This window comes from Ranitomeya variabilis, chromosome 2 (assembly GCF_051348905.1).
Source record: "Ranitomeya variabilis isolate aRanVar5 chromosome 2, aRanVar5.hap1, whole genome shotgun sequence".
Taxonomy (NCBI): Eukaryota; Metazoa; Chordata; class Amphibia; order Anura; family Dendrobatidae; genus Ranitomeya; species Ranitomeya variabilis.
In genome coordinates this window covers 987,740,610-987,755,808 of record NC_135233.1, presented here as the reverse complement: position 1 = coordinate 987,755,808, position 15,199 = coordinate 987,740,610, and the positions used below count along the sequence as shown (strand labels likewise).

Genomic DNA, 15,199 nt, shown 5'->3' with positions numbered 1-15,199 from the left:
AGAAATTTCTTTCTGGGTCTTACCCTCTTGCTTGAGGGTGTCAATGATGGCCTTCTTGACATCTGTCAGGTCGCTAGTCTTACCCATGATGGGGCTTTTGAGTAATGAACCAGGCAGGGAGTTTTTAAAAGCCTCAGGTATCTTTTGCACGTGTTTAGAGTTAATTAGTTGATTCAGAAGATTAGGGTAATAGGTCATTTAGAGAACCTTTTCTTGATATGCTAATTTATTGAGACAGGTTTTTTGGGTTATCAGGAGTTGTATGCCAAAATCATCAGTATTAAAACAATAAAAGACCTGACAAATTTCAGTTGGTGGATAATGAATCTATAGTATATGAAAGTTTAATTGTAATCATTACATTATGGTAAATAATGAAATTTAACACTATATGCTAATTTTTTGAGAAGGACCTGTAAATATTGTAAAAACTCGCTAGAAATGATCACACTTTCTCTAAAATTTAGAGCTCTGTCACACTGCTGCATTATCTGTCTTCATATATTTTTTAAAAGAATTTCAGCAGAAATAAATGTAAGAAGCCTTGTGTTAGGATCTCAGAAGCATCTTACACAACCTTATACTCTAGTATGAAAAAGCATCATATTTTTTTTCTCTAATTTTTAATCCACGTTGTTCCATATGTTTTTTTTTTTATGTCCGTTTTGAAATCCACAGTGAGAAAAATAAAGACCAGATTCAGTGTCTACCTTTAAAGTGAACCTTTCAGCAGGATTTTGCTAAGTGTAAACTACAGGCATTGTCGGGTTGCTACTGTAGTTTATTTTGGCAAAATCCTGCTGACAGGTTCCCTTTAAATGTTACATATACGGTGCTTGTCTGGAGCACTTGTATGGAGCAGGCTCAAGTCCTGAGCCAGCATCTTTCTCAGCATCTTATACAGTACAGACCAAAAGTTTGGACACACCTTCTCATTTAAAGATTTTTCTGTATTTTTATGACTATGAAAACTGTACATTCACACTGAAGGCATCAAAACTATGAATTAACACATGTGGAATTATATACTTAACAAAAAAGTGAAACAACTGAAAATATGTCTTATATTCTAGGTTCTTCAAAGTAGCCACCTTTTGCTTTGATGACTGCTTTTCAGACTCTTGGCATTCTCTTGATGAGCTTCAAGAGGTAGTCACCGGGAATGGTTTAATAAGTGGGATTTCTTGCCTTATAAATGGGGCTGGGACCATCAGTTGTGTTGTGCAGAAGTCTGGTGGACACACAGCTGATAGTCCTACTGAATAGACTGTTAGAATTTGTATTATAGCAAGAAAAAGGCAGCTAAGTAAAGAAAAACGAGTGGCCATCATTACTTTAAGAAATGAAGGTCAGTCAGTCCGAAAAATTGGGAAAACTTTGAAAGTGTCCCCAAGTGCAGTGGAAAAAAACATCAAACGCTACAAAGAAACTGGCTCACATGAGGACCGCCCCAGGAAAGGAAGACCAAGAGTCACCTCTGCTTCTGAGGATAAGTTTATCCGAGTCACCAGCCTCAGAAATCGCAGGTTAACAGCAGCTCAGATTAGAGACCAGGTCACACACAGAGTTCTAGCAAGGAGCACAACCAAAGCAATACAGAACATGAAACCACCAAAAAGCATACAGGCTAGATTAAAAAATACCTTTATTTATAAAAAGTGGCAAATGGTTACAATAGATAAAAATAATTACTAAAGTGCGCAGGAACAGGACTAAAAAAGATCATGAATTGTATAATTAAAATTAAGCAACCCCAGAAAATCTAAATAGAAGGATTCATATATTTTCCTCAGCTGTGCATATTATATTGTGCAAAAAAGCAAATAAATAGTTAAAAACACAATGTGGTATGTATACAAAAAAATCAATCATCAATTAATCGTGAGGTAGATGGAAAATAAAGTGCAAATAAGTGCTACGTGCAACACTGAACAAAAGCGCAGGGCCGCGCTTAGTAACCCGATGTTTACCCTGGTTACCAGCGTAAATGTAAAAAAAAACAACACATACTCACATTCCGGTGCCCGGCATCCGCTTCCCTGCACTCCTCCTGCATCCTGTGTCAGCGCCGAACATCTCTGGCATCTCCCACAGAGCAGAGCGGTGACGTCACCGCTCTGCTTTACGGCCGGCACTTACACAGGATGCAGGAGGAGTGCAGGGAAGCGGACGCCGGGCACCGGAATGTGAGTATGTGTTTTTTTTTTTTACATTTACGCTGGTAACCAGGGTAAACATCAGGTTACTAAGCGCGGCCCTGCGCTTAGTAACCCGATGTTTACCCTGGTTACCAGTGAAGACATCGCTGGATCGGTGTCACACACACCGATCCAGCGATGTCTACGGGAGATCCAACGACGAAATAAAGTTCTGGACTTTCTTCTCCGACCAACGATGGCACAGCAGGATCCTGATCGCTGCTGCCTGTCAAACACAACGATATCGCTAGCCAGGACGCTGCAACGTCACGGATCGCTAGCGATATCGTTTAGTGTGAAGGTACCTTTAGTGTCAGTAGGAGGTGGTCACGGGTCTTTCATTAGACCCTTATCTACCTCAATGTGCGTCGTTTTCTTACAGGTTTTTTCCGGAGGGATACAGGGTGAACAGTCACACCTGTAATCCCACATTATGGACTATGAGTATGGCATGTACCGCCACCCCGTATCCTCATAGATCCGACAGCAGGACCATGATCCTAGCTCACAAGCGTGCTTAGAAGTTCGGTCCTAGCTCCATCCCTCACCCACTCGCCCACCAGAGCCTGTCGGTTGGAGGAGACGAGGACGTCCATCATCAGCTCCATGGACTTCTGACACCTTTCTCGGTTTAAGGTTAGTAACGGACGGCGTGGGAGTTCTGAGGTGAGTATGTCCCCCACCCGTCCCAGTTAGCTTCCCCTCCTTGTCCCGGGGGGCTGCCCTATCTTTCCTCCGGCGCGGCGACTTTTTTTTAGCCGCGCTACCTTTTATTTGGGCGGCCGCTCTTCCTCCTCGCTCCGGCGCTGCAGTCTCTACAGGCAGCCCCGCTGCCTACTTCCTCCGGCGGACACGTTCCTCTGTCGTCCGGCGCGGCGACCTTGGTGGCAGTCGCGCTGTTCCCCTTTCCGCAGGCCGCACCACTCGTTCTTCAGTGCAGCGGCCCTCTCCGGCGGTGGCCGGCCTCTAATTTAGGCCCCGGCTTCTGCCCGGGCCTACTTCCGGCGCCACGACTCCGCCCATTTCCGTTTTCATCAGGCGGGCTTTTTTCCAGCCCGTCACACTCTCTAACCCTTCCTGCGCAGGGCGCTAGCTCCGCCCACTACTCATCCTTCCCATGCGCCCTGGGATCGCCGCCATCTTGCTCCTCCTGACCCGGTGGCTAAACCGCCCCCCCCTCTGAGAGCGTGTCCTTTTTCCCCAGCGCACGCTTTCTCCGGCTGGGTCCCCTGCATCCTCCTTAGGTCGCCGTCTCCCTGCTGGTGCCCTGGACCTGTGCCATGATGCCGGTCGTAGCTACAGCCAGGAGCAGTCTACAGGACTCTACTTCTGCTGTGAGTAGCTCTGCTATGCAGTCCATTACTCCCCTCTCCTGTTCCCCTAACCTTTTGGGCATCATTTAGTGGGTCTGCTCCCAGGCTTAATCCTAAAAGGAGAGCGTTCCTGTCCTCCTGCTTCCGCTTCTCAGCTGCAGCAACTCCATTGTACCCACCGTCCAGGACTCCTTACCCCGGGCGAGACCGAGACCCCTATCCTGGGTGGGCTTTTTCTTCTGTCTCAGTCTGAGGCGGACCTCACCAGGATGTCACAGGATTCTCCGTCCGGCCCTTTCAACTCAGGCCACAAGAGATCCAGACAGGAGCGAAATTCTAAGTTCCTTTTTTCGGAGGGATACAGGGTGAACAGTCACACCTGTAATCCCACACTATGGACTATGAGTACGGCGTGTACTGCCACCCCGTATCCTCATAGATCTGTCAGCAGGACCATGATCCTAGCACACAAGCATGCTTAGAAGTTCGGTCCTAGCTCTGTCCCCCACCCACTCGCCCACCAGAGCCTGTCGGTTGGAGGAGACGAGGATGTCCACCATCAGCTCCATGGACGTCTGACTCCTTTCTTTCCCGCTCCATCTCGCCCTCCGGTCTGGAACGGTGAGATCCCTCTTCCAGATCCTCCTCTCCCGAGAGAGACGGGCGTCCTCGGTCATGTTTGCAGAGGAAGTTTCAGACTTGGTTTCACTACAGGTACATAACCTTATTATTGCGATCAACCAGACCTTAAGCATCATGGATACCTCTACGGAACCCGAAGAATAGGCGGTTTCGTTTAGACAGTCAAAACCACCTTCCAAGGTCTTTGCCCCACACACTGAATTTGTGGTGTTACTTGCCAGGGGAAAGGTGAACCATACCAGATGCTTTCAGACAGTGAAGCGTCTCGGCATCCTATATTCCTTCTCCCCTGAGCTCATCGCTAACTGGACTGATTCTTCGGCAGGAAGTGGGCAATTCTGGACTCGTCAGTTCCCAGACTGTCTACCAACTTGGCCCCTCCTTTTTCCAATGCAGCATCCCTCATGGGTTCCAAGGATACAAGTATAGAATTGCTGGATAAATCAGCCTTTGAAGCGGCTGCTTCTACTTTGCGCCTCGGCCATTGCCTCTACCTGGGTCTCAAGGACCATAGCTAGATAGACCAAACAGCCTTGTAAGAGCACCCCGGCTGGAGCTCCTCCGGGGGAGCTAGCCAACCTGACGGACCAGATTTCCTATGCAGGGAAATATTTGGTATCTGCCTCCCTAGATGCGCGGCTTGTGCAGCTCACGCGTCCAGCAATATGGTGGCCATCCGGCGGAATATTCGGCTCTACACACGGCAGGTGGACTTGTCTTCAAGAAGTCCTTTACCAGCCTCCCCTTCCAGGGGGCCCGTCTCTTTGGCTACATGCTGGAACAAATTATTAAGGACGCCACATGAGGCACGAGTTCCCTTCATGCCCCGCCGGCCTCCCCTGAAATGGCAGTTCAGCTCCCTTTTGTCCTTTCGCTGTTTCGCGGCGTCGGAAGATTACTCTAGCTAACACAGACCGCGATCTCGTCTGGCTAGAGAAAAGGCTTCCTTCAAGCCTACCCCTTCCCGGCGTTCCCGCAACTCCCATGGTTGGTCCACCAGGCCTAGACCTGGCAGATCTTCCTCAGCATAACTCGTGCTAAGGGCCCAACGTTTCTTCCAGTTTGGGCGGGCATCTCCTGTTTTGTTCAGGGATGTTTTGCTGGCCTCGGTGGAGGACGCTTAAATCAGGGAGCTGGTATCCTCTGGATACAAGTTAGGGTTCGCTTTGCGGCCCCGGAATCGCTTCTCCGAATCCCGCCCTCTGAAAAATCCTCCTCTGATCCCAGGTTTCTTTGCGTTCATTACCTTCCTTCTTTGTTCGGAGGTTATCATTTCCATCCCACAGCAGGAACGCTTCACAGGTTACTATTCAAACCTGCTTGTAGTGCCGAAGAAGAGCGGTGCAGTTCGACCCATCCTGGCTCTGAAGTTAGTGAACAGAAGGTTCCGCCTGCGGCATTTCAGGAGGAAGTTCCTCTGTTCAGTTCTGGCTTCCATGGATCCACAGGAATTCCTGTGCTCCATGGATATCCAAGATGCCTTGCTCCATGTTCTGTTTTTCCCAGCTTACCTGAGTTTTCCTGCGTTTCGCGACGCAGAATAGTCATTTCCAGGTTGTCGCCCTGCCGCTCGGTCTTGCGACCGCTCCCAGTGTCTTCACCTCGAAGTCATCCTCATCAAGGCTCTGCCCCTCTCTCAGGCCCAGGAGAGTCTAACCATTGTCCTCGACGCCCTGTCCCATTTCTGATGGCTGGCCAACAGAACAAAGTCTTGTCTTGTCCCGAGTCAGCGCCTCGTCCTCTTAGGCATGCTGTTCGACACCCGTCAGTCGGGGGGTTTTCTTCTCGAGGAGAAGCGGGCAATTCTCCATACGGAGTTCGCTCTCTGCAAGGCCCTCGGCTGCTTTCCTTCCGTTCAGCAATGAAGGTCCTGTGACGCATGGTGACAGCATCGGAAGCATTCCCTTTTGCGCTGTTCCACTTGAGACCACTTCAGCAGGCCATCCTTTCTCAGTGGGACACGTCTGTGCTGTCTCTGGATCCTCCGATCCGGCTTTCCGTCAGATTCTAATAGCCTCTCAACTGATGGCTGTCATCCCCTCTCATTCCCCAGGTCCAGTTCTCCCATAGCAGGTGGTGAGGACTGTCACCAGCCTTCCCGGCTGGGGCACGGTTTCTCGCCATCTGTCAGTGAAGGGGGCGTTGGTCGGAGCAAGACTCCTCTCTGCCGATCGAGACCCTTGAGATAGGGGCCATTCTTCTATCCCTGAGTCACTGGGAAAGGCTTCTCAGAGGTCTGCCAGTCAGAATCCAGACGTCCAATGCCTCGGCGGTGGCATATGTCACTCACCAGGGGGGGAATCAGAGTCTTTTGGCAATGGCGGAGGTATCCAAGATCCTCCTCTGGGCAGAGGCGATGGTTTCGGCTCTATCCGCAGTGCATATCCTCGGCGTGGACAACTAGGCCGCAGTGTTTTCTCTGCCGCGAGGGCCTTGCGGCAGGAGAATGGTCCCTGCTTCAGGAGGTCTTCCTTCAAATTTGCCTTTGATGGGGTACTCCGGACGCGGATCTCTTGGCGTCCCTACTGCTTAGGAAGGTTCCACCGTTTGTTTCCAGGTCCGCGATCCTCTTGTTGTGGATACCGATCCCTTGGCCATTCCTGGGTCGCAATTTGTACTTCCCTATCTGCTCCTCCCTTCCCGTTCTTCCCAGGCTGTTGAAGATCAACGCGGAGGGGGTGCCGGTCATTCTGACCGCAACAGATTGGCCCAGAAGGTTCCGGTTCGCTGAAATCGCCCATCTCCTCGCAGACTCCCACTGGAGGCCCCCAGATGGGCCAGATCTTCTGTACCAAAGACCGATCTGCCAGAGAGTTCTTGGTGGCTCAATTTAACAGCTTTGCCGTTGAAACCTTCCATTTTGGCCATTTTCTCAAGGCGGACTTGATGCTGGCCTTGCCCTTAGTTCTTTAAAAGGGTCAGATAGCAACCCTTTCCATTCTCTTTCTGAAGTCCCTTTCAGAAGTCCTTAGCTAGTGGCTATCATGGTACAAGGATTTATATCCGTCCCGTTCTCAGATCAGAACTTTTCTTCAAGAAGTGGCGCATGCGGCTCTCCCGTACCAGACTCCCGTGGATCCCTGGCATCTCAATCTTGTTCTGGAGGCTCAGTGGGGTTCCCCCCTTGAATTCTTGTTCTGGAGGCTCAGTGGGGTTCCCCCCTTGAACCTCCTCATGAGGCCTCACTGTCTTTTCTATCCTGCAAGGTGGCGTTTCTGGTGGCCATCTCCTCCATTAGGCGCGCCTCAGAGTTGGTGGCTCTCTCCTGTCTCCCCATTTCTTGGTTCTTCACCAGGATAGGGTAGTTTTATGGCCTTCGTCGCCTTTTTCTTTCCAGGGTGGTGTCCTCCTTTTTACTTGAATAAGATCGTCCTGGGGCGTTCGCTGAACAGGCTAGACCTGGTCAGGGCGGTGAGAATCTATTTGCCTAGGACCGCCTTTTTTAGGAAGTCGGACCGTCTTTTTGTCATTCCAGACGGTACGCCAAGAGGCCTGCCGGCTTCCAAGGTTACGACTGTTCTCTGGATCAGACCTGCCATTCTGGAGGGTTACCGAGTCAAGAACAGAGTGACTCCTGGGATTAAGACTCACTCTTCCCCGGTCATTGGGCGCCTCCTGGGTGGTACACCATCAGGCATCCGCCCTACAACTTTGCTAGGTGGCAATATAAGCTCCATACCTACGCTTCGGCAGTTGCCAGCCTAGGCGGAAGGATCTTGCAGGCGGCAGTGGTGAGTCCTCCGACCTGAATAGAGTTTTTCTGCTGTTCCCACACCAGGGACTGCTTTGGGACATCCCATGGTTCCTGTGTCCCCCAATGAGGCGATAGAGAAAACAGTATTTTTGGTTGCTCACCGTAAAATCTGTTTCTCGGAGCCTTCATTGGGGGACACAGCACCCTCCCAAGTTGAACAGCTCTGTTTATTGTGTTATACTGTTAACGTTTGAGTTCTTTGAACACTCTTTGAGTGTTTGAAACTGTTAATCTGTAGAGCGCTGCAGAACTTGTTGCCACTATATGAATAAAGATTATTATTATTATATTATTATTCTTTCTCTTTTACACGTTGCTTCTCCTACTGCTTTCTCACTAACTGAATATCCTACTTCCTGTCGGTGGGGTGTACACTGCAGAGGAGGAGCTAACTTTTTTGTTTGCATAGTGTCAGCCTCCTAGTGGCAGCAGCATACACCCATGGTTCCTGTGTCCCCCAATGAAGGCTCCGAGAAATAGATTTTACGGTAAGCAACCAAAAATCCTGTTTTTTAATCTAGCCTGTATGCTTTTTGGTGGCTTCATGTTCTGTATTGCTTTGGTTGTGCTCCTTTCTCTGTAGTGATTTCCACTAAACATTCACAGTACATCACAATTCTTTTATATTTTTATATATATATATATATATATATATATATATATATATATATATATATAGACATTTTCACATATATATCATTTCTTTTGGATAGGTTTGGGTGTTCTGTGTTTTTTAACAGAGTTCTAGCAGCAGACACATCTCTACAACAACTGTTATGAGGAGACTTTGTGCAGCAGGCCTTCATGGTAAAATAGCTGCTAGGAAACCACTGCTAAGGACAGGCAACAAGCAGAAGAGACTTGTTTGGGCTAAAGAACACAAGGGATGGACATTAGACCAGTGGAAATCTGTGCTTTGGTCTGATGAGTCCAAATTTGTGATCTTTGGTTCCAACCAACCGTGTCTTTGTGTGATGCAGAAAAGGTGAACAGATGGACTCTACATGCCTGGTTCCCACCATGAAGCATGGAGGAAAAGGTGTGATGGTGTGGGGGTGCTTTGCTGGTGACACTTTTGGGGATTTATTCAAAATTGTAGGCATACTGAACCAGCATGGCTACCACAGCATCTTGCAGCTGCATGCTATTCCATCTGGTTTGCATTTAGTTGGACCATCATTTATTTTTCAACAGGACAATGACCCCAAGCACACCTCCAGGCTGTGTAAGGGCTATTTGACCAAGAAGGAGAGTGATGGGGTGCTACGCCAGATGACCTGGCCTTCACAGTCACCAGACCTGAACCCAATCGAGATGGTTTGGGGTGAGCTGGACCGCAGAGTGAAGGCAAAAGGGCCAACAAGTGCTAAGCATCTCTGGGAACTCCTTCAAGATTGTTGGAAGACCATTCCCAGTGACTACCTCCTGAAGCTCATCAAGAAAATGCCAAGAGTGTGCAAAGCAGTCATCAAAGCAAAAGGTGGCTACTTTGAAGAACCTAGAATATAAGACATATTTTCAGTTGTTTCACACTTTTTTGTTAAGTATATAATTCCACATGTGTTAACTCATATGCCTTCAGTGTGAATGTACAATTTTCATAGTCATGAAACTACAGAAAAATCTTTGAATGAGAAGGTGTGTCCAAACTTTTGGTCTGTACTGTATATATATTCAATCTGTCAAGTCCTGGGCACCATACACTCTATAGTGCTGAGATTTGTAGACCAATCATTAACTTGTGTAGCATTATTGGCTGGTGATCCATATAGTTGGTGTTTCACTTAATCATAAAATGCCTTTACTGTTACTAATAATTATATTCCAAAATATACAGTTATCTTTATATAAAGCAATCTTTGTTTGCCCTTAGACTACAACTCTTAAAAGAGGATCCATCACTTGGTGAAGAGAGTGCAGTTTTTACTCTTATTTTATTCCTGCTGCTCTCCTGAATATTCTGTTGTTCTCTTTTTTTATATATATATATATTTTTTAGAGATATGGGCCTTTTTATTTAGTTCAAAGTTTCTGGTCTTTACCAAGGTGGGTGTGGCTCACAGGATCCTCTGGGGCGTGTCTTTAGGGTTCTCAGGATAATTATCCTGTGAGCTACATCCCTAGTAAAAACAATAAAAAATTATTACTAAATTAAATAAAGGCTCATATCTCTGGTAGATGTTAAAAAAAAAAAAAGGATTCATGGAGCAGCGGGAATAAAATAAAGGTAAAAACTCACCTTTTTTGACCTGTTGACAGATTATTTGTAATACTTAGTATTGAATCAAATCTGGATGGCTCTATGAGTGTGATTGCCAAACGTTATCTTAATGGCGAAAGAACTGGTTTTGTGCCACTGGAGACTCGCTGCATTATTTTCCACCATGATCTATGGCCCATGTACAATCAGGAATTACGCATGACTATAGAAGCTGTGTAAGAGACAGTCGTGTGATGTGCGTTCCTCCGTGATCATTGTACCTTGCCCTTAGATTGCTCTGCTCTGAACTGTGGGTTGTCTGTATCTTGGGAAGTGGTTTTCTTTGCTTTGGGATGTGGTGTCTTACTAAGGGACTCTTTCTGACAGCTTATCTTTGGGGGACGGAGGAGGTGTCTCTTTGGTTGGAGCGTCTAAGTCTGTCTGAGTACAAGGAGGTCTTTACTCGCCATGACGTCCGAGGCTGTGAGCTCCTACACCTGGAGCGCCGAGACCTCAAGGTATCTCTCACAGATGTCAGACCCGAAGTGGAGTCCGTACCTCTCGCCATCTTTGTCTGTGTCGATTGCCCTCCTTTCAACCATCCCCTGCATGTTCTTCCCGAGTGCTGCTCCTTCTCCTGGCTCCTTGTGTCTTGACTTTAACCTCAGCTTGTTCCATATGTCCATTCATTTCACATTCTGCTGCTCCCCTACCTCCCAGTGCTTTGCCTGTCCATGCACATCTCTGGCTGCTAGGCCTATGTGACCTTTGTACATTTGTCATTCCTGTTGGTCGTTGCTCTTCATTTAGTTCATGATATCAAATGTTAACATGTCTTTACACCTCCACTATGGCATGTCTAATATTATCACGTCCTGTATGTTAATGACATTACGTTGCCAGTTTTCTGCACCCTCTCATGGCTGCGCTGCATGCACACAGTCACGTGTATGGCACCAGGCAGGTGGTTATTGTCTGCCTGCCCGGTGTTACTACCAGTGAGTGCACTTATATTCCCGCTAATGTAGTAGTATTTCTATGTGATTGCCTTCAATTTGCTGCAAATGCAGAACATTTTGAGCAGTAAAACTTTCAAGTTACATCCGGTTCCAAATAGTCTTGGCTGCCATGTTTGGGAGCGAGCATCGCATCCAATTACCCTCATGGCATTTAGTAAAGAGGTTGTCCACTTTTGGGGATTTTTTTGTTAAATGTATACAATTGGGGCTAAAAGTACTTTTAGTAATTGAGTTTCATTATAAATGTTGCACAGTTTGCCTGTTATCTGACAATCTGTCAGTCCTCCTGCTATAGCAGTCTGAAAAGGAAATCTGTAAGGCCGGGGTCACATGGTCGTATATTTTATCCGCAAGAGAATCAGGCTGATTATATTAATAACTCTGCTCAAATTCTGATCCGAGCGTCAGTTTGCTGTGATCCCATTCTCTCACAAGTGAGGATCGTATCACAGGTGCAGAGAACATCTGTGGCATAACCTGATAACCTCAGGCCCATAGACATCAGTATACCTTTATTTTTAGATCTTTCCATGCAGAGGTATACAGTGGAAAAAAGCATATCATGTAGTTGTTTTGAGGTTTTTGTTTTTACTTGGGAGCCTGTGGGTTACGTATTCTTCTGTATACGGTGGGATACGTCCCAACCTTTTAACGAGAGTATTCATTGGAAGCTTCAAAATTCTTACTGTACTTTGCAGCTAGTTGAAAGGTGTGCGCTTCTCTGATTCCATAATGTTGTTTTAGCATTGGGCCATCACCTAACATTATATCTCAGATAATATCTGTGGGTGTTTTTTTTGCAGGAGTTGGGTGTGACAAAAGTGGGCCACATGAAGAGAATCCTCCATGCCATCCGAGAGCTGAACCCCCCTCCTGTCAGTGTGGACTAGGATCTGTCTTCTCGGCCTGTGTGGCCCAGTCGGGGTGACCTTTGATTACCTTGTTGCACAGGTTCTTAGGGTTACTGGAGCACAGTGCTCTGTAATAGCAGCTAGCCTCAGAAGTCATCTGAGCTTCGTGGCCACCTATGAAGCTTGTTATCCCTTCCACCGGTCAAGTATCCCACCATCCAGTCGTAAAATGAGCCCTGGAAATTACTGCTGCAAGTCATAGACCAGGTATATCAATGTCTTGAATGAGCCAAGGGCTTGAATCTTATTTTCTTACTGGATACTTTTGAAGCCAGATGTTTTTCTAGCTGCTACAAAAGCCAATTGTGACTGTAGAAGTCCTACTCAGTGACGTGCTACCTCGTGCGGATTGGGACAGGCACTATGTGACTGCCAGACAGTGAGCGCAGTAGATACCTTCAGAGAGGCTCACCTACTCTCCATTGCCTAAAGACTATAAACTTATGGTCATTGATTTGGGGCTCGAGCTGTTCCTTCCACACAGTTATTGAACATGTCAGACTGTGTTGTTTTGTAATATGTGTTAATATAAGCTTTTTTTTTTCCTCAGGCTCAGCTTGTACATTTTTAGTTGTGTACAGATCATTTTTGATGTAGCGTAGAGCTGTTGTAATCGGTGGTTGGACTGTTTGTAAAATCCAGAGGTGCGGTGAGACCGTTGCGACCTCCCACTCTGGTCTAGGATCAAAAAATTGTTTACATTTCTATAGGTACATTAAGAAACCGGGAAGCGGCCTCTGCCCTGTCATATGTTTCCCATGAGGAGCACAAGAAGCCACTCTCTGTCCATGTGAGATGAAGCATTGAAGTACTGTTTGGGTTGTGTTGTGATTTGAGTGTCCACATTTATTTCTCCATCTGTCCAACCTCCTACAATTCTTTCTCCTGGGCAGGTCCCCTGTTTTTTGCATTGTATTATTTATGAGGGATAAATGAAAGCCTTGGAACCCTCATACGAAGTCTGGCTTTCCCAGCCCTTGCGTATTTATTGTCTCGTGCCTTATTGCAGACCCAGCTTCTTTTCCAAAGTGATGTTAATGCCTGTAAATAGCAGTATTGTAAAATAATTGCTTGGTTCTAACAGTAAAAGATCTCTTAATGTTATTGCCTTTTTCAATGTCTTTTTCTTTATTAATTTATCTTTTTCATATGTGACGACTCACACCGGTGACCATACACACTAAATAGTTTTTGAACGAATGCTTTTGAATGCACATGCACACTCAGTTCTTCTGAACATGCATTTATTCTGAGTGGAGAGAGGGGAGGCAATCGGCTACAGTGTGGATGGAATAACCAAACTGTTACAGCACCCTCAGGATTATCAATGTAATGTAGCTTGGAGAGTCTCCCAATGAGTTAAAATGTAACTTTTAATCACAATATTAAAAATGGACAAACATAACACACCTAGAAAACATGAATAAAGTGCTCGTGCCGAAACAGTGCTCAAGAATAAAAAATTTGGCTTGATCTCACCAAATATAAACGGACGGATACCCACGGTCGTTCATAGGAAACAAAAGGAGGTCCATACAGCAGGGTGAAGTAGGGGATATGGGGTCCGTTCCCTAAACCCCTGTCGTGCCCCTGTAGTGCTCCTGTCCTAACAAGGACAGGCTCCAAGTGAGCCCTGCTATGGACACCCACCAAACAAAGATAAAGATCAAACGCCTCCCTACGCATTTCCTCCCCAGTCCTGGGGATTCATCAGGGGAATTCTAAGCAGCCAATAGGCCATAGAGTATTATATCTTGAATTAAATGTCCGTCAATACTGGATAGCAGCAGTGGCTGGATATCCCTGAGAAAATGTACTTATGTGTGACCGTGTGTCACTGCCTATCGTGATTCCTCTCCATTCAACGTTTGGAATCCCCTTAAATCCATTCCTGGGGTTATTCTCCGCCCCTGGCGTGTGACGTCATAAATCATTACCAACCCCATTGGCAGTGCTACCTTCCAATCACCATCTGGAGTACTGTATCATCCTCCAATTACCTGGGGAAGCCCACCATTGTCCCGGTATAGTCCCCGGTTCCATGACTGCAATTGAGGATTCCAGACCATCGTTTCTCTTTATTTAGTTGAGTTCTTGCTATATTCTGGCTTAGGGCAGTTGTGAAATAGGGCTCAGCACTCTATGGAGCTATGTATAACACTGTCTGCAAAACACACCTGTTTGTCGCAAAAACCTTCTGAAGTCTAATGATTCCACAAATGAACTTTTGAAGAGACATACCTGTCTATTTGGAAGCCATTCTAGGCGACTATCCCATGAAGCTGCTAGAGAAATGCCAAGGAGATTTAAACCGGTCATCAGATGGATATGTGCAGAGAGCAGAGCAAAGTGCGGCTGCACGAGCCGGCAATGCTCTGGCACATGCGCTAGATTTAGTTGGGCTATGTGCAGGGCTGTGGAGTCAGGGTCAGTGTCCATTTTGGTGGAGTGGGAGCCAGTGTAAAATGGACAGACTCCAGCTCCTAAAATATATAATAAATCAGGTTCAGTAGTACAATGCAGGATGTGTTGTAAATGTTTTCATAATAATTTGGGAAAGTTATGAAATGTCGTATAAATGTCTGTTATGTTCCTGACCTAAGAACCTCGGCTTTTAGTTCAGATTAATCTGTGCTGCACTTTATGTACGTGCTCAGTAGTGATCAGTGCTGTGGAGTCATAGGTGAGATGAATCTGTGCTGCACTTTATGTACGTGCTCAGTAGTGATCAGTGCTGTGGAGTCATAGGTGAGATGAATCTGTGCTGCACTTTATGTACGTGCTCAGTAGTGATCAGTGCTGTGGAGTCATAGGTGAGATGAATCTGTGCTGCACTTTGTGTACATGCTCAGTAGTGATCAGTGCTGTGGAGTTGGGGAAATTGAGTCAGAGGTTTGGCTTACTGACTCCACAGCCCTGGCTATGTGGGTGACGCAGGACTTTTCATCCACATTAACTCCTTAATGACTGTCAATATGTCTTTTTTCTGACCTGAGATGTAAGAGAATAGCATCCCCATACAGGTGACAATCCAGCAGCTGTCGGCTGTACATTATAGCTGACAACTTGCTGCATCAGCCACAATCAATGTTGGCACCATCCAAATCTGTTTAATTTAATTTACCATTATCATAAAGTATAATGTGCCATGAGAAAACATTG

The 15,199-nt window shown here is 46.5% G+C and overlaps 2 protein-coding genes across 9 annotated transcripts in view; one reads left to right on the top strand and one right to left on the bottom strand.

Moving 5' to 3' along the window:
- DGKD (diacylglycerol kinase delta) overlaps positions 1-13,141 on the top strand; it is a 117,150-nt gene extending 104,009 nt beyond the window's left edge. For 2 of the 4 annotated variants that reach the window (XM_077290979.1, XM_077290980.1), the window contains exons 29-30: positions 10,495-10,625; positions 11,930-13,141. In XM_077290979.1, the coding sequence (XP_077147094.1) occupies positions 10,495-10,625; positions 11,930-12,016 (218 nt within the window). In that variant the 3' untranslated portion in view covers positions 12,017-13,141. The remainder of the gene's footprint in view (positions 1-10,494; positions 10,626-11,929) is intronic. The other 2 variants (XM_077290981.1, XM_077290982.1) reach the window with 1 other exon arrangement.
- LOC143808394 (uncharacterized) overlaps positions 1-15,199 on the bottom strand; it is a 426,051-nt gene that overhangs the window by 242,897 nt on the left and 167,955 nt on the right. The gene's annotated exons all lie outside the window — the stretch shown is intronic.